The sequence below is a fragment of the Bufo bufo genome, chromosome 6 (genome assembly GCF_905171765.1).
Source record: "Bufo bufo chromosome 6, aBufBuf1.1, whole genome shotgun sequence".
NCBI lineage: Eukaryota > Metazoa > Chordata > Amphibia > Anura > Bufonidae > Bufo > Bufo bufo.
The window spans coordinates 210,143,508-210,163,459 of record NC_053394.1 but is presented as its reverse complement, the minus strand read 5'-3'; the positions used below and the strand labels follow the sequence as shown (position 1 = coordinate 210,163,459).

At 41.4% G+C, this 19,952-nt stretch overlaps 1 protein-coding gene across 1 annotated transcript in view; it reads right to left on the bottom strand.

The window, feature by feature from the left end:
* The window catches only part of LRMDA (leucine rich melanocyte differentiation associated), a 1,445,047-nt gene that overhangs the window by 554,290 nt on the left and 870,805 nt on the right, over positions 1-19,952 (bottom strand). The window contains exon 5 of the mRNA XM_040436084.1: positions 9,511-9,637. Coding sequence (XP_040292018.1) covers positions 9,511-9,637 — 127 coding nt within the window. The remainder of the gene's footprint in view (positions 1-9,510; positions 9,638-19,952) is intronic.

Below are 19,952 nucleotides of genomic sequence, written 5' to 3'. Positions count from 1 at the left end.
GCCCTCCTTGTCGGTCTGCACACTGCAGAAAGCCACAGCAGTTGGCACCTGTGTTTTGTCATCATCTGAGACGTGCTGCGGTGGTTCTCCCATGTACTCATCCAGAAAAATAAGTGGTTGCACTCAATCTCTTCCATTTCTGGGGCAGGGCTATGTGGATGGCCCTGGGAAACCCTGCTAGCAGAGTCATCAAAAAGCAGAAGAGACTGCTGCATGACTTGCGGCTCAGACTGCTTGGCTGATTTGCAAAGGGATGAGGTGAAAGAGTGATGGCCATGGGCTGCAGGTGCCAACACTGATCTTTCAGCAGGGGACTGTGTGGGAGACAATGTGAAGGAACTAGAGGCACTGTCAGCAACCCAATATACTATCGCCTGTACTTGTTCTGGACTCACCATTCATAGAGCGGCATTCGGGCCAACCAAATAACGCTGAAGGTTCTGTCGTCTAATCGCACCTCAGGAAGGTGTTTCACTTGTGCGTGTAGTTGGCACAGATAGACCACGTCCTCTCCCTGCAACAGTAGCTCCACCAACACCAGCAGCACAACGACCAGGACCATGTCCCTTGTTTGACGCTCTCCTCATTCTTTGCGTTCACCAACCAAACTAACAGATGTTTTATGTCAGGTGACAATGTAACAATTAAGTTCACTGACAGTAAGGCTGTGCTGGTGTCATAAAGAGAAAACATTTCTTGAGGTCACACAACAGTGTGACAGCTGAGTTTAATACAATTACTTCACGGTCACAAAAAATGTGAACTTGTCAACCAACAATGTAACAGCAGTATTGACTGGTTTTATTGGACTGTCAGAAATGCAGCGCAGGCTACAATTGTACGATGTAGCAAAAAAAGGGTGTTTTTTTTCAAACCACAATATAACAGCAGTATTTAACGGTTGTATTGGACTGTCAGAAATCCAGCACAGGCTGCAAATGTACTATCTAGCACAAAAAGGGTGTTTTTTTCAAATAAAAATATAACAGCAGTATTTAACGGTTGTATTGGACTGTCTGAAATGCAGCGCAGGCCGCAAATGTACGATGTAGCACAAAAAGGGTGTTTTTTCAAATCACAATATAACAGCAGTATTTAACGGTTGTATTGGACTGTCAGAAATGCAGCGCAGGCCACAAATGTACAAACTAGCACAAAAAGGGTGTTTTTTTCAAACCACAATATAACAGCAGTATTTAACGGTTGTATTGGACTGTCAGAAATGCAGCACAGGCCGCAAATGTACGATGTAGCACAAAAACTGTGTTTTTTTTCAAAACACAATATAACAGCAGTATTTAACGGTTGTATTGGAGTGTCAGAAATGCAGTGCAGGCCACAAATGTACGATGTAGCACAAAAAGGGTGTTTTTTCAAATCACAATATAACAGCAGTATTTAACGGTTGTATTAGACTGTCAGAAATGCAGCACAGGCCACAAATGTACGATGTAGCACAAAAAGGGTGTTTTTTTTAAAATCACAATATAACAGCAGTATTTAACGGTTGTATTGGACTGTCAGAAATACAGCGCAGGCTGCAAATGTACTAACACAAAAAGGGTGTTTTTTTCTAATAAAAATATAACAGCAGTATTTAACGGTTGTATTGGACTGTCAGAAATGCAGCGCAGGCTGCAAATGTACTATCTAACACAAAAAGGGTGTTTTTTTCTAATAAAAATATAACAGCAGTATTTAACGGTTGTATTGGACTGTCAGAAATGCAGCGCAGGCCAAAAATGTACGATGTAGCACAAAAAAGGTGTTTTTTGAAATCAGAATATAACAGCAGTATTTAACGGGTGTATTAGACTGTCAGAAATGCAGCACAGGCCACAAATGTACGATGTAACACAAAAAGGGTGTTTTTTTCTAATAAAAATATAACAGCAGTATTTAACGGTTGTATTGGACTGTCAGAAATGCAGCGCAGGCCAAAAATGTACGATGTAGCACAAAAAGGGTGTTTTTTCAAATCAAAATATAACAGCAGTATTTAACGGTTGTATTGGACTGTCAGAAATGCAGCGCAGGCCACAAATGTACAAACTAGCACAAAAAGGGTGTTTTTTTCAAACCACAATATAACAGCAGTATTTAACGGTTGTATTGGACTGTCAGAAATGCAGCACAGGCCGCAAATGTACGATGTAGCACAAAAACTGTGTTTTTTTTCAAAACACAATATAACAGCAGTATTTAACGGTTGTATTGGAGTGTCAGAAATGCAGTGCAGGCCACAAATGTACGATGTAGCACAAAAAGGGTGTTTTTTCAAATCACAATATAACAGCAGTATTTAACGGTTGTATTAGACTGTCAGAAATGCAGCACACAGGCCACAAATGTACGATGTAGCACAAAAAGGGTGTTTTTTTAAAATCACAATATAACAGCAGTATTTAACGGTTGTATTGGACTGTCAGAAATACAGCGCAGGCTGCAAATGTACTAACACAAAAAGGGTGTTTTTTTCTAATAAAAATATAACAGCAGTATTTAACGGTTGTATTGGACTGTCAGAAATGCAGCGCAGGCTGCAAATGTACTATCTAACACAAAAAGGGTGTTTTTTTCTAATAAAAATATAACAGCAGTATTTAACGGTTGTATTGGACTGTCAGAAATGCAGCGCAGGCCAAAAATGTACGATGTAGCACAAAAAGGATGTTTTTTCAAATCACAATATAACAGCAGTATTTAACGGTTATATTGGACTGTCAGAAATGCAGCGCAGGCCAAAAATGAAAAATCTAGCACAAAAAGGGTGTTTTTTTCAAACCACAATATAACAGCAGTATTTAACGGTTGTATTGGACTGTCAGAAATGCAGCACAGGCTGCAAATGTACGATGTAGCACAAAAAGGGTGTTTTTTTCAAACCACAATATAACCGCAGTATTTAACGGTTGTATTGGACTGTTAGAAAAGCAGCACAGGCCGCAAATGTACGATGTAGCACAAAAAGGGTGTTTTTTCAAACCACACTATAACAGCAGTATTTAACGGTTGTATTGAACTGTCAGAAGTGCAGCACAGGCTGCAAATATACGATGTAGCACGAAAAGGGTCTTTTTTTCAAATATAACAGCAGTATTTAACGGTCGTATTGGACTGTCAGAAATGCAGGGCAGGCCGCAAAGGTACGCTCTGGCAAAAAAAAGATGATTTTTTCACCCACAGTGAAACAGATGGATTTACTTATTATATTTCACTATCAGCCTTGCAGTGCAGGACGCAAAGGTACTTTATGGAAAAAAAATAATAATTTTTTTCACCCACAAATGAAAGAGATGGATTTAACAGATTTTCTTTCACTATCACAAATGCAGTGCAGGGCACAAATGTACTTTTTAGCCTAAAAACAATAATTTTTTCCCCCCAGAATCTAACAGATGGATTTACTGAATTGATTACACTCACATAATACAGCACAGGGGTACTTTACAGAAAAAAATGTGAATATGCCACCCCCTGGTCCCTGAACTCACAGATGGATTACCTATATTATCTTCCCTTCCCCTGGCACATATGCAGTGCAGGTGCACTTAAAAAATGGGTATATGTTGCCCACTGAACTAAAAGAACAGGATTAAATTATTGTCCCTATGCAGTGCTGGTGCACTGAACTTGCACAAAAGGGCCGCCGACGCCCATCTAACTAACAGACGGATAAAACTTATTTTTATGTGTCACTGGGCTCAGGGCAGGGTACAAAAATATTGAATTGCACCCACAAAAAAAAAATCGCTGTAGATCGCAGAGTTAACAAGTTCTGATATCAGATAGATTCTTTCCTATTCTCTCCCTCACAGCCGCAGCATCCTATCCCTACACTAGTAAGAGCTGAGTGACGTGCGGCGTTACGTGACTCCAGCTTATAAAGAGGCTGGGTCACATACTGTACTGGCCAATCACAGCCATGCCATTAGTAGGCATGGCTGTGATGGCTTCTAAGGGCACACTAGTTAAATGCCATTAAATCGCCGAACACTGAACTCAAACTTTTACTCAAAATGTTCGGGTTCAGGGTCAAAAATCCTAAAGTTCGCTCAACCCTACTCACTAGGTCTTACATCACTCCTATTCATTTCAGTGAAAAATTACTGTGCAGCAGTTATCTTTAATGGTTTCCATCAACATTTGTCTAGTCTCATAACTGGTTGGGCTTTCAGCAGGTGACATGCCCCCAGGTTGACTATTATGGCATTTCAAGTGAATTTTGGGTCACTCCTTTACAATTACGGTAGATTATTTGCAGAATATTACATTAACACAACAAAGCCAAAGATGACATGAACAATTAGAGCTTATTCACATGACCAAATTTTTCTTCTGTGTGTACAATGGTCTGCAACAGACCCATAGACGTAAGTAGTACTGTTCCAAGAAACGCAGAGCATGTACTATTTTGGTGAGACCACTGGAGACAATTGTCTTCAAGCGGTCACCAGGTCCTACATGGACATGAGGACCTCACTATTAAAAATTGAGGATGCAACAAAGATTATTAATACATACAACTGGATATGCACTTATAGTTGACCTAAAGGCAGTATAACTAGCTAATCTAACATATGTATTGGGTCAAAAATTTAAGATAATTGAGTACTTTATGAGTTGATAATGTAATGACCATTAACTCTATCTGCTCCACTACAAATGGCTGCAGTGCCGAAAGTGTTAAACATATTGCCTTGTCTTAACAGTGCACAGGGGAACAATGCAAATGTCTTTGCAGTCTTTTGCTGTCTAATTGCCATTAGTGACAATTACAGGGATCCGTACAGAAATTAACATGAGAGCAAGCACTAATTGTGGTGTATTTTCTAGCTTATTGATGGCCCCCTGCCTGATGTTGGAAAATGTACCAACAGAAATCAACGCAAAAGCAAAACAAAACATCTCATTATACTCTACCCTTCCATCAGTGGCTGACCCTGTCTGGAAACATGGCTTTACATAATGATTAAATGTTATAAAAACTCACTTGTGTTTGGCGTGAACCCAAATAGTTGTGGCTCCATATTCTACTTAGTAAAAAAAAAACTTTAGTACATAGCTCTATGTTAGAGAGAATATCAGAAATGTTCTTACTTGTAAATGCACTTAAATATTTATTTATAACTCATAAAAATAATGTAGCAGTGTGTTTTCTTTACAACAGACTGGGAATAACAGTAGGGTTAATACCTCAATTTAACACCAGTCCAAATTCAAATGACACCCAATTATCAAAGACCCTCAACAAACAGATGATATTACACACCATTTACACAACATGTATGTACACTGACTGAAATAGAAACTCAGATACCAATTAGCATTAACACTTATTCATTCTATTTACTTATTCATTATTCTGTTCACGGCTGCATACTTCCTTCAAACAGGTATGAAATTGCCCCTTTCAAACTGTTTGGTTGGCAGGTTATACCTAAGCTTAGGGTTTCTAACACGTAGATTTTGGGCCTCATGCAGCCCCAGAGGCAACTATATGCGTCCCACAACCAGTGTTACCTTTAAGCAACACAGTCTTCTTCAGTCCCTCTGCTGAGAGTCTCTGTAGGCCTGCTCACTGCTACAGTAACAGTAACATGGTATGTGCCTGTTCCGAGTCCTGGGGCTGCCAGTGCGCCTACCTTGGCAATGCACACTATTTTCACTTTGTGTATTGACAATTTTATCTCACTGTGATTCTGTAGTAAAAAGATCACAGAGAGGCAAAGAGCATTATCAATCATGTTAATGCTCCGTGTCTCTGCTGTCCGGAACGGGGCTTGGCTCTCTTTCACACAACAGATCACCTGCACGGCATCCACTCGTGTGAAAGATTCCTTAAGGGTGGATGGTTAAGCTCCATGAAGCCACATTTCCTGATAGCAGCTTGTGATTTGCAAGACTTGTGAGTTAGCACATTGTCGTGAAGCAGTAACACACCTGCGGACAACTTTCCACAACGTTTCTCTTTGATTGCCTCACGTAATGTCTTCAATGTTGAAGCATAGGCGTCTCCAGTAATTGTTGTCTTGTGTGGCATGAATTCTAGTAATAAAACACCTTCTGTATCCCAAAAAAACTGTTGCCATGATCTTCAACTGACTGATGCACACAAAATTTATTTTCAGTGTGTAACCTCTTGTGCTTCCATTGCATGGACTCTTGTTTGGTCATACGGTCATGGTGGTGGACCCATGTTTCATCACTCATAATAATTTGAGAATATTAGTCACCTAGATTTTCTCTAAGCATGACTAAATTTGCTTAGCTTAACTGGTGGCAACAAGTTTTTTGCTCAGTTGTCAACATTCATGGCACTTACCAGGAACTGACCTTCGACACCATGAAAACATCATGAATTATACTGGAAACTGCAAACTGAAATTCCTAATTCATGACCTATAACACTGATTTGACTTTACAATTTTCAAAAATCACGGCCTCCACTTTACTTTTCCTCGGAAAATGCTTTGACAGGTCGCCCTGAATGGGGGTCATCTTCAATTGATTTCTTACCCCATTTAAACTGCTTGGCCCAAAACTCTATACCAGCTACATCTCTACCACATACATCCTTTTATGGATTTCAATAGGCTTATTTTTCATGGAAAGAAGCTCCAAATCCCTCACTTTCTTTGTAGACCTGCACTTTACTGCACTTGCCATCCTGTCACTTCCAGTACTTTCATCAGACTGAACTGCTACTGTGTGAGTTGCATGTCCTGACATGTCTCAACCTGTACAGACAAGTTCAGCTCTCTAACACTGACAGAACATGCTGGGGTAGATAACTTATTGAACACCCCTCGTATTTACTAATTGCATTGCCGTGGCTGTCCCTGATAACGGTTTTGTTTCTAGAGACTGTTCACAATCAGAAGATTAAGAGACACTCAAGTGTTGTGCTGGTTGCAACTGTCACATTATTTGTGTATCATACTAGTATCTTCAGAAAAGAACTACTAAATTGCATCATCTATTTATTGTTGCCATCATCATATGCTAGTCTCCAGTTCCTGGCCCAGACTTAATACACAGGAAATTTCAGGAGATAACCGCCCTGCCAATCGCTGGCCACCGCAGTGGCCAAAGATTGACTGAGCGATCACCCACTGCAATTTCTTTGCACTTTACTAAAAATTGGGACCTCCTGGACAAACCCTTTAATATTTCATCTACATGGTGGCAGAAATGGGAGTCCAGGAAAGCAAAAAAAGGCATTTTAAAGGCAAAATGAGGAAGCCCTTTCAGTTTGGGTTTTCCAGGAATAAACTTTTATTTTCCATTAAACATGCCCTTGCCATACTTACATATATAATATAATTTTATTACCTATTAGTCCCCATTTCCTTGCTTTACAAACCAGCCACGTGACCTGGTTTGTTGTCTTGCTGTTGTCACTTCAATGGGTCACATGCTGCCCCCTCTGAGGTCCACTGCTTGTTGCCGCAACGTCAGCACTGATGCGATGAGTCAGGCAGGAGCTTCTTCTGTGTACATGCAAGCCCCTCTGCTGTGTCCACACTTGCTGCCCAGCCTGGCACCACCTTATTCCACCTCCATTGACACCCCTCCATTGCCTCCTTTACCTGACTCCTATTCCCTGAGCTGGATTTCATCACTATATACTAGCACTATGTACTAGTGCTATGTGTAATCGGATACCACTCTGTCTGCATGCCTGTCACATAGCTGTGCCAGGCTAGGCAGCAAGTGTAGACACTTTCATCAGACTGAACTGCTACTGTGTGTGTTGCATGTCCTGACATGTCTCAACCTGTACAGACAAGTTCAGCTCTCTAACATTGACAGAACATGCTGGGGTAGATAACTTATTGAATACCTGTCGTATTTACTGTCTGCATGCCTGTCACGCAGCTGTGCCAGGCTAGGCAGCAAGTGTGGACACAGGAGAGTGGAGTGCACATATATACAGACAGCCCCTCTTTGACTCTGTCCCTCAATGAGGACGTCGAGTCAATGGGCAGTGTAGCTTGTGGGGGCATGTGACTCGATGTGACACCAGCAAGACAACAAACCAGGTCACGTGACTGGTTTGTAAAGCAAGGAAACGGGGCATAATAGGTAATAAAATCATTTTATATATATATATATATATATATATATATATATATACAGTACAGACAAAAAGTTTGGACACACCTTCTCATTCAAAGAGTTTTCTTTATTTTTATGACTATGAAAATTGTAGATTCACACTGAAGGCATCAAAACTATGAATTAACACATGTGGAATTATATACATAACAAACAAGTGTGAAGCAACTGAAAATATGTCATATACTAGGTTCTTCAAAGTAGCCACCTTTTGCTTTGATTACTGCTTTGCACACTCTTGGCATTCTCTCGATGAGCTTCAAGAGGTAGTCCCCTGAAATGGTTTTCACTTCACAGGTGTGCCCTGTCAGGTTTAATAATTAGGATTTCTTGCCTTATAAATGGGGTTGGGACCATCAATTGCGTTGAGGAGAAGTCAGGTAGATACACAGCTGATAGTCCTACTGAATAGACTGTTAGAATTTGTATTATGGCAAGAAAAAAGCAGCTAAGTAAAGAAAAATGAGTGGCCATCATTACTTTAAGAAATGAAGGTCAGTCAGTCAGCCGAAAAATTGGGAAAACTTTGAAAGTAAGGGCTATTTGACCATGAAGGAGAGTGATGGGGTGCTGCGCCAGATGACCTGGCCTCCACAGTCACCGGACCTGAACCCAATCGAGATGGTTTGGGGTTAGCTGGACCGCAGATTAAAGGCAAAAGGGCCAAAAAGTGCTAAGCATCTCTGGGAACTCCTTCAAGACTGTTGGAAGACCATTTCAGGGGACTACCTCTTGAAGCTCATCAAGAGAATGCCAAGAGTGTGCAAAGCAGTAATCAAAGCAAAAGGTGGCTACTTTGAAGAACCTAGAATATGACATATTTTCAGTTGTTTCACACTTGTTTGTTATGTATATAATTCCACATGTGTTAATTCATAGTTTTGATGCCTTCATAGTCATGAAAATAAAGAAAACTCTTTGAATGAGAAGATGTGTCCAAACTTTTGGTCTGTACTGTATATATATATATATATATATATATATATATATATATATATATATAAAATATGGCGCCAGGGCATGTTTAATGGAAAATAAAAGTTTATTCCCAGAAAACCCTTTTAAGCATTGATCAGTCTTAGTTATTTCCATAATTCTTGGGCTTTTTAAGGGTCTTCAATCAAAATATTTAAGTTGGAGTAAGCTTGGTAGTAAATTACAGATATGCAGTATACAGAGCTTATCTTATAATTTATGCAGCTAAGGATTTAAAATGCATGTGCATAACTGATTGCATGTAGAATTAAAGGCAGCCATGAAAGTAGATTTCACAGCCTACAGTTGAAGAACAAAACGGTCTGAATCCTCTCAGAATGATTTCAAGCATATACATTTAATGAACTATAAATGCACTGGAAAATAGATTTTTTAATCATAAGAAAATCTCACCTTGCTTTCTTTCGGCTTTACAACTTTCATAAAGGCTCCTCTGGAACTCGCTACTTCACGCTCTTTGCTTGTCACTTTCCTTGTATCCAAAAACTTAAGGTTAGGAAGCTTATTGAGGACAAAGTACCTGCAGACAAGAGTCAAAGATGAACATTTGTCATTGTGATAGCTTTCTTTGTGAGCCACATCCATCTCTTGGTACAATGGATATATGTCAAGCTGGACTCTACTCCTGCACCTGGGTTATTTGGTTATTTTCTTGAGCCATGTATAACCAAATAATTCCACTGTAAAGTCAACAAGTAGATTCATGTTCACTTGAAAACTTTAGAAACACAAATGTTTTGAATGCACAGTAAGAGATAAATAGGACAAGAGGGCAAGCTAGATATGGCATGTATAGCTAAAACATATTAATCATAGACAACCCCTTTTCAGAATAGCTGCAATGATGCACAACATATAGCCAAAGATCTGCCTCCTGGCACCCCAGACAAACAGTTGATTTATCCTGTAGAAAAGGTGGCCAGTCCTACATTTTCCTACAGTGCACAAAGAGTAGTGCCCAACTGTAGATGACTCAGTCCAACAGGATGTAAGTCACTGCTCAAACCCAAAAAGCTCTCCTTTCTAGCTCATATAGGAGTTGCAAGGAGATTGCAAGGAGTGAATCTTTGTCCTTGCTGTCCATTTGCCATACAAAGTTATATGGTAAAGAGTTGTATTAATGAGATAACCCATTTAAAGAGGACCTGTCCGTTTTAGTAACTACTTGCATCCCTCATGTAATAGCAATTCTGGGGCATCTTTCATATAACTGTATATTATGTCATTACTCTATTATTCATAGTATGAATTTAAGAACTAATTGCTATCAGTCTGCAAAAAAGGTCCAACAGGGTGTTAACACTTGCTGGCAATGCCAGATTGTGCAGGGACACACCCCTAATTGGCAACATCCAGATGGACCTCTAATTGCAGACAGTCGACACTTATTTCATAAACTTCTAGTAGGAATACTAAAGTCATATGAAATGATGCCCCAGAATTGTTATTACACGAGGAATGCAAGTAGTTACTACAACAGACATGTAACAAAAGGTGAGAAGTCCCCTTCAATGTGTATTTCCATCTTAAATTCAATTTCCAGATGACCATTTCTATATGGTTTTTCACCAAGCTCTGTTGAATGGTAAACCTGCTAAATGGATCGGCAGAATGCATATAAATAATGTGGCAACCCCAGTAAAAACCTGCATACAGACAGCTGTATAGAATGCATTTGTGAAAAAATACTCTTTAAGGCTTGAACACTCAGGTGGAAGGATGAAAGGGGCCATATAAATGGGTTCACAGTGGCAAAGGCGCCAGTAGAGACACAGACAAGTTTGTCATCACTGGCTGCATATGGATCATGGCACAGGACGAAAGGAGGATTCAGCCACACTCTTTGATTTGGAAGACACAGAACAAAGGGAGATGAAAGCTCCTGTCTGCTTAAGACTCTCTGTCTGGGGAATTCTGTAGTTGCCAAAGGTGAAGTATGAAGAGCAGGCAAGTGATATCCTGAGTCTGTATGACTGAGGTGCTGTCCTCTGCTCACTAGACACTTCAGTGTTTAACCTGTACAGATACTTCGGTTCAGATGGAGTCATAAAAGCCAACTTGTTTACATTGTGATTTAGACACCAACACAAAAAGTAAAAGTGCCCAGAAATGCACTCAACTGCATGTGACAAAGCCTGGAATTAGCTAATTGAATCTACTCAATCTGTCTTAAAGTAAGGTACAATAATGTGCTGGAGCAGAAGCTGCTTTTTTGTCAAGTAAGATCCTTCAAATAAATGACTTTTTTTATTTTGCAAAAGGACAAAAATTGTGGTATTCATGAAATTAAAAATATCACTAAATAAGAGATGGAAAGAATCAATAAGGAGCAGAGAAATGTGACTCTAGATATCCACTGGGAATAACAAGGGCAACAGACAGGGGCATTTCTAGAGGGGGTTTTGAAATTGCTGTCGTTCCTATGTCCTGGAGCCTGAATGTCACCAAATATTCTCTTTGCCCCATGTGTGGAGCGCTGTACTACTGTAAGACAGTTGCAGGGCCTGTTACAGAGTTTGATCTGAACGTTACATTTCTTACCACAATCATCATCTGGATTTTCCTGGGGACTCTCCTGGTTGCACTTGATTCCTGCTCTTGTGCAGATCATTTAGTTTCCTGATAATTACATTTCAAGTACATAAGCAGATAATGCACTGTGCTGTAGCTAAATAATTAAAGGGGTTGTCTCACTTCAGCAAATGGCATGTATCATGTAGATAAAGTTAACACAAGGCAGTTACTAATGTATTGTTGTTATCCATATTGTTTCCTTTGCTGGCTGCATTCATTTTTCCATCACATTATACACTTTTTCGTATCCAGGGGTTATGGCCATCCTGCAATCCAGGAGCGGTGGCTGTGCTTGCACAATACAGGAAAAAGCTTTATCCATGAATATGGACAATCACAATACATTAGTAAGTGCCTTTTATTAACTATGTCTACATGATAAATGCCATTGGATGAAGTGAGACAACCCCTTTAAACTCCAGCAAAACTTCTACATAAAAAAGCTTTAGGATAAGACAAGTAGTTTGGCTTTTCTAAGGTCCCACATTGCTGAAAACAATACATCTCTTCAACAAAGGCAAAAGTTGAAGGGATTGTCCAACTTAGAAAAAAAAAAACGAGTGACCCCAAAATGTGATAAAATAATAAGAGATCATCACTTACCAGTTAAACCCCACCATTCCCAAGCTGCAACTCTGATCCTCACGTCTGGTTTATGTTTACAGGCTGTAGCAGTGATATAGCTGTGACCATTGACGCCAATTACTGGCCTCAGCCGTATACGGCAAGAAAACCACTGAGGATGGAGATTGGCTGTGCCATATACAGTAACATCATAACTGAAGCCTGGAAACAAAAATCAGGGGTAAGGACCAGAGTGGCAGCACTAGAAACAGCAGGGGATTAAGTGGCAAGAATATGTTCTTCTATTATTTTATCCTATTTGGGGGAAATTGAGGGGGATCTCATAAGTCTGACAACCCATGTAAAGCTTCCTCTGGCAATATGTTTTTAAATTGGAGGCAAAAAGGCTCCAACAAGTATTGTACTTTTCACACTCATTCCAAAATGATCAATGAAGTCATGCTAAATCACATAACCCTCCACCACCGAAAAGGTGCATCAGGAACAAAAGAAAGCTTGAGAAAAAAACGGAATTAGTAACATAGTAACATAGTAACATAGTACATAAGGCCGAAAAAAGACATTTGTCCATCCAGTTCGGCCTGTTATCCTGCAAGTTGATCCAGAGGAAGGCCAAAAACCCTGTGAGGTAGAAGCCAATTTTCTCCACTTTAGGGGAATAAAAAATTCCTTCCCGACTCCAATCATGCAATCAGAATAACTCCCTGGATCAACGACCCCTCTCTAGTAGCTATAGCCTGTAATATTATTAAGCTCCAGAAATACGTCCAGGCCCCTCTTGAATTCCTTTATTGTACTCACCATCACCACCTCCTCAGGCAGAGAGTTCCATAGTCTCACTGCTCTTACCGTAAAGAATCCTCTTCTATGTTTGTGTACAAACCTTCTTTCCTCCAGACGCAGAGGATGTCCCCTCGTCACAGTCACAGTCCTGGGGATAAATAGCTGATGGGATAGATCTCTGTACTGACCCCTGACATATTTATACATATTAATTAGATCTCCCCTCAGTCGTCTTTTTTCTAAAGTGAATAACCCTAATTTTGATAATCTTTCAGGGTACTGTAGTTGCCCCATTCCAGTTATTACTTTAGTTGCCCTCCTCTGAACCCTCTCCAGCTCTGCTATGTCTGCCTTGTTTACAGGAGCCCAGAACTGTACACAGTACTCCATGTGTGGTCTGACTAGCGATTTGTAAAGTGGTAGGACTATGTTCCTATCACGGGAATCTATGCCCCTTCTGATGCAACCCATTATCTTGTTGGCCTTGGCAGCAGCTGCCTGACACTGGTTTTTGCTGCTTAGTTTGCTGTTTATTAAAATTCCTAGATCCTTTTCCATGTCAGTGTTACCGAGTGTTTTACCATTTAGTATGTACGGGTGACTTGCATTTTTCCTTCCCATGTGCATAACTTTACATTTATCAGTGTTAAACCTCATCTGCCACTTATCTGCCCAAGCCTCCAATCTATCCAGATCCCTCTGTAGTAGTATACTGTCCTCATCAGTGTAAATTACTTTACACAGTTTAGTGTCATCTGCGAAAATTGATACTTTACTATGCAAGCCTTCTACAAGATCATTAATAAATATATTGGAGAATAGGGCCCAAGACTGACCCCTGAGGTACTCCACTAGTGACAGTGACCCAATCTGAGTGTGTACCGTTAATAACCACCCTCTGTTTTCTATCACTCAGCCAGATACTTACCCACATACAGATGTTTTCTCCCAGTCCGAGCATTCTCATTTTATATACTAACCTTTTATGTGGTACAGTGTCAAATGCTTTGGAGAAGTCCAGATATACGACATCCATTGATTCGCCGCTGTCAAGTCTAGAACTTACCTCCTCATAGAAACTGATTAAATTAGTCTGACATGACCGATCCCTCACGAAGCCATGCTGATATGGCGTTATTTGCTTATTTCCGTTGAGATGCTCTAATATAGCATCTCTCAGAAAACCTTCAAACAGTTTACCCACAACAGATGTTAAACTTACCGGCCTATAGTTTCCAGGCTCTGTTTTTGGCCCCTTTTTGAATATTGGCACCACATATGCCACGCGCCAATCCTGTGGGACATTCCCTGTCATTATAGAGTCTGCAAATATCCGAAATAAGGGTCTGGCTATGACATTACTTAATTCCTTTAGGATACGGGGGTGTATGTCATCCGGTCCTGGCGATTTGTCTATTTTAATCTTTTTAAGTCGCTGATGTACTTCTTCCTGGGTCAGACAGGACACTTTTAATGGGGAATTTATTTTTACATTCTGCATGTCATCTGACAGTTTATTTTCCTCAGTGAATACATTGGAGAAAAAAATATTTAACAGCTTTGCTTTCTCCTCGTCCCTCTCTGCGACTCCCCCCTCATTACTCTTTAAAGGGCCAACACCTTCAGATTTATACTTTTTAACATTTATATAATTGAAGAACATTTTAGGGTTAGTTTTACTCTCTTTGGCAATTAATCTCTCGGTCTCTAGTTTGGCCGCTTTTATTTGTTTTTTACATGTTCTATTTTTTTCCTTATAGTTTTTCAGTGCTTCCGTGCTACCCTCCTGTTTTAGTGTTTTATATGCTTTCTTTTTGTCATTTATTGCTTTCTTTACAGTTCTATTTATCCACATTGGCTTCTTTTTGTTCCTTAACCTTTTATTACCATACGGTATGTACCTCTCACAATGAGTTTTTAGGATGTTTTTAAAGATATCCCATTTTGTGTCTGTATTTGTGAGGACTTTGTCCCAGTTAGTTTGGCCTATGGCCTCTCTTAGTTGGCTAAATTTAGCTTTTTTGAAGTTTGGTATTTTTGTTCCTCCCTGTAGAAACGCTCTTTTGAATGATAATTGGAAGGTTATTACTTTATGGTCACTATTTCCCAGGTGTCCCCCAACCTGCACGTCTGTTGTTCTGTCAGGTCTATTGGTTAATACTAAGTCCAGTATGGCCGTCCCTCTAGTCGGGTCCTGAACCAGTTGGGAGAGGTAATTGTCTTTGGTTATTGCCACGAACCTGTTTTCCTTATGAGATATACAAGTTTCAGTTTCCCAGTCTATATCTGGGTAGTTGAAGTCCCCCATAATAACCACCGGTAATTCAGTTTCCATGAGATCATCACGACGGCATACAAGGAGATTGACCCCTGACCTCTGTTGGGGCAGGAACAGAGAAAGGTTTTAGTTCCCCCCTCCCACCACCAACACCAGTGTTTCCAAAATCAAACAAGGTGGCGAGTAATGAATACTAGAACTTAAAGAGAAGGGAAGGAAGATATTACCTCATACCTTCCGGATGCCTCCTGAAAGCACAGAACAAAACAATGGGAGGGAATAACGTGCCGTCGTGATGATCTCATGGAAACTGAATTACCGGTAACTACTCATTCCGGTTTTTCCATAGCATCATCGCAACAGCATACAAGGTGATATACAAAATATATATCAAGAAGGGGCAACTGCCTGAAGGACCTTACGTCCAAAAGACCGATCAGAAGCTCTGGAAAGGTCGAGTCTGTAATGCTTTACAAATGTATAGACGCTGGCACATGTGGCAGCTTTACATATCTCATCAAGGGAAGCACCAGCCTTTTCGGCTTGAGAGGATGACATAGCCCTGGTTGAATGGGCTCTCAGGTTAACAGGACATGGAAGATTTTGAATCTCATAGCATAGAGAGATAGTGTTCCTGATCCATCTGGCCAGAGAGGATTTGGAAGTTTTCTGGCCCTTGTTCTTCCATGCAAAAAGGACTAACAGATTCTCAGACTTCCTGAAGCTCTTGGTAACCTCGATGTAATTTAATACAGGGTGTGTGACATCTAAGGAGTGGAAGATTAACTCTTCGTTATTTGAGGGGTTTTGACAGAAAGAAGGTAGTATGATTTCCTGGCTGCGATGGAAGTTGGACACAACTTTATGGAGGAACCCTGGATCTAATCTGAGAATAATCCTGTCGTCCAAGATACGCAGATAGGGTTCTCTGAGAGATAGCGCTTGTATTTCCCCTAGTCTACGGGCGGATGTTATCGCAATCAAGAAAGCCGTCTTCAGTGAAAGATGTTTAATTGAGCAGTCAGCTATAGGCTCAAAGGGGGGTAGCATTAGCCCTGACAGTACAATGTTTAGATCCCAGGAGGGAACTTGTGACGTAATAGTTGGACGAAGTCTAGAGGCCGCTCTCATAAACCTCTTAATCCAGCGGTGGCCTGCGATATCCTGATCAAAGAAACTGCCAAGAGCAGATATTTGGACTTTAAGGGTGGAAGGTCTCAATCCTAAATCAAGCCCCTGCTGTAAAAAATCCAGGATCTTCTGAATGTTGGGTCTTTTTAAATTTGGAGAAATTTCCCCCGACCAGGAACAGAACCTCTTCCATATCTTTAGATAGATTGCTGAGGTCACATTTTTCCTAGAGGCCTTCAGTGTGTTTATTACTTTGTCCGACAATCCCTGTCTTTTCTGGGCTTCAGGATCCAGGCAGACAGTCTCAGAAACTGTGGATTGGGGTATAGAACTGGACCCTGATGCAGAAGATCCTTCCTGATGGGAAGAGGCCAAGGTTCTCGGATGGAGAACTTCTTGAGGGAAGAAAACCTGCCCTTTTTTTGGCCAGAACGGGGCTATTAAGATTAATGTGGTTCTGTCCTGATGTAATTTCTGAATCACTTTTGGGATCAATGGTAGTGAAGGGAAGGCGTAACATAGTTTCCAATGCCACTTTGTGGCAAACGCATCCAAGGCCCATGGGTTGTCCCTGTGGTTTAGGGAGCAAAATATTCCCACCTTTGAGTTTCCCCTGGAGGTGAAGAGATCCACTTTGGGGTTTCCCCATTTGTCCACCACCATTTGGAATACCTCTTCGTTCAGGTATTCAGTTCTGTCTGAACTAGCCTGTGGCGGCTGAGGAAGTCTGCTTTGGGGTCTAATACACCCTTGAGGTGAACTGCTGAGATAGAGCTCACCTTTTGATCTGCCCAGGTGAAGATCTTGGATGATAGTGACTGAAGAGCCACTGATCGTGTCCCTCCTTGGTGTGAGAGATAAGCGATGGACGTCGTGTTGTCTGAGAGGATCTTCACATGGTGACCCTGAAGACTCTCCTCCGCCACTTTTAGGGTTTCCCAGACCGCCATCAGTTCCCTTAAATTTGATGACTGTGACCTGATTGGGGCCAGGTTCCCTGAAACAGATGGTCTCCTACCTTCGCGCCCCAACATGAAAGACTTGCGTCTGTCACGACCTGCATGTAGGGAGTCTTCTGCCATGGTGTCCCCTTGGACAGATTTGAAGAAAACCTCCACCAATCTAGGGACTTCTTTACTGACGGTAAGATAGATACCCTGCAGTCTAGTGAAGACTGTCGTTTATCCCAGATCCCGAGGATCCAGATTTGTAAGGGCCTGAAATGATTCTGACTTCAGGGTACTGCTGGTATGCATGAGGTTAATAGACCCAACAGGCTCATTGCTTCACTTATTGAGCATGTCCTCTTTACCTGGAAAGTTCTAATTCTTCGTTGCAGAGCTGTGGTCTTGTCCTGGGGAAGAAAAGTAGCCTGGGCCTGGGAGTCTAGAATCATTCCCAGAAAGCGTATTCTTGTGGAAGGTGAGAGGATAGACTTGTTCCTGTTTACTACCCATCCCAGTCTGTCTAGTGTTGATAGAAGGGTGTCTAGGTCTAATTAGATCTGACGTAGACTGTCGCTGATCAGAAGAAAGTCGTCTAGGTATGGAACTAGCATCAAGCCCGCTTTCCTTAAAAACGCCACCATTTCCACTACTAACTTTGTAAAAATCCTCGGGGCCGAGGAAATTCCAAATGGAAGGGCCCTGAACTGATAGTGATGGATTCGGCCCCTGTCGTCTCTGATGGCAAACCGGAGGAATTTTTGGGAACTGGTATGGATTGGGACGTGATAGTAGGCATCTCGTAGATCTACTGTACACATAAGGACATTTTGGGTTAACAAGGGTACTGTCGAAGTCAGGGATTCCATCCTGAACTTTCGGTACAAGATGAACTTGTTTAAGGGTTTCAAATTTACTATTGTACAGAACGAGCCTTCCTTTTTCTTTAACAGAAAAACATTCGAGTAAAATCCCTTTCCCTGATCTGAGGGGGGGGGGGGGACTTGAGTAATCACATTCATTTTTAGAAGGTCCTGAACTCACTGCCATAGATTTGTTTGGAAGCGTTTAATTACGAATCTATTTGGGGGTTTTGAAGACAGTTCGATCCTGTATCCTGAGCCTATGATCTCTCTTGTCCAAGGATTCTGGGAGATCAGTTCCCAGGATGTCAGGAAGTTTGACAGCCTTCCCCCCACCCCAGCGTCATTGTTTATCGCTTGGTTTTGAGTGGGAGGTAGGGAAACCTCTTCCTTTACCCCCTTTGGGGTAGCTTCAGTGCCCGGTCTTCCCTTTCCCCCTGTATGATCTGTCCTGATTTGAGGAGGAACGAAAGGGATAATAGCATTTATAAGACCGGTGTTCAGGAAACCCCTTCTTTTTGTCAGAGGCCTTTTCTAAAATCTTATCCAACACAGGGCTGAACACATACTCTCCCGAGAATGGAATGGAGCAGAGCTTTATTTTAGATGTCCTATCCCCCGACCAACACTTCATCCAGAGTGCCCTTCTGGCAGCGTTGGAGAGGGCACCATCCCTAGCTGAGAATCGGACAGACTCGGCCAAGGCATCAGCCAGAAATGCGGTGGCTGATTTGAGGAGGGGTAGGGAATTTAGGATCTCCTCCCTAGGGGTTTTATTCTTAATATGGTCCTCCAATTCATTAAGCCAGAGGAAAATAGATCTGGCCACGGAGGTTGCCGCAATATTAGACTTGATGTTAAACATTGCGGCTTCCCATGACTTCCTCAAGAGGCGGTCTTGCTTTGCTGTCCATGGAATCCCTTAACTGGGAAGCATCTTCAAAGGGAAGGGATGTTTTTTTTATTCACCTTTGCCACCTGGACATCGATCTTAGGGATCTCGTAAAAATTTTTTGACTCCTCAGGATCGAATAACAATCGATTTTGAAGGCAGCGGAGACCCCTTAACGTTTTTCAGGGTCAGACCACTCCTCCAAAGTCATGTCCCTAATATTCTCGTTAATAGGGAATACACGGGTCTTCTTAACCCGTAAGCCTCCAAACATTTCCTCTTGGATAGAATGGCTTCTCTGTACCTCTTCCACCCCCATAGTTGATCTAGTTGATCTAACAGCCTTTAGGAGATCCGACATGTCCTCCATAGAGGATCCTGCGTCCGAGACCCCCTCCCCCTCTTTCCACGATTTGACCGACGGAACGTCGTCTAACACAGCCTCAGAATCGGATGATGAGGGAGATCTAAGCCTCTTCTTTTTGGGGAGGGGTGTATCCACAGGATTGGAAGATAAGTGAGATAAAGATGACCGTATCTCTTCCTGAATCATTGTCCTAAGTTTGTCTTTCAGAGAGGGAACTTCATCACGGACAATATTGGAAATGCAGGCTTTGCATAACTTCTTGGGGTAATTATCAGGAAGCCGGGCATTACAGGAAATGCACTTAAGGGATCTTTTGATTTTCTTTTGTGCCTCCTTGGAGACCTAAAAGAAAAAATGTATCCATGAGGAATAGAGATAGGGGGGGCCCATCATGAGTGCTAAAATATATACTGCACAT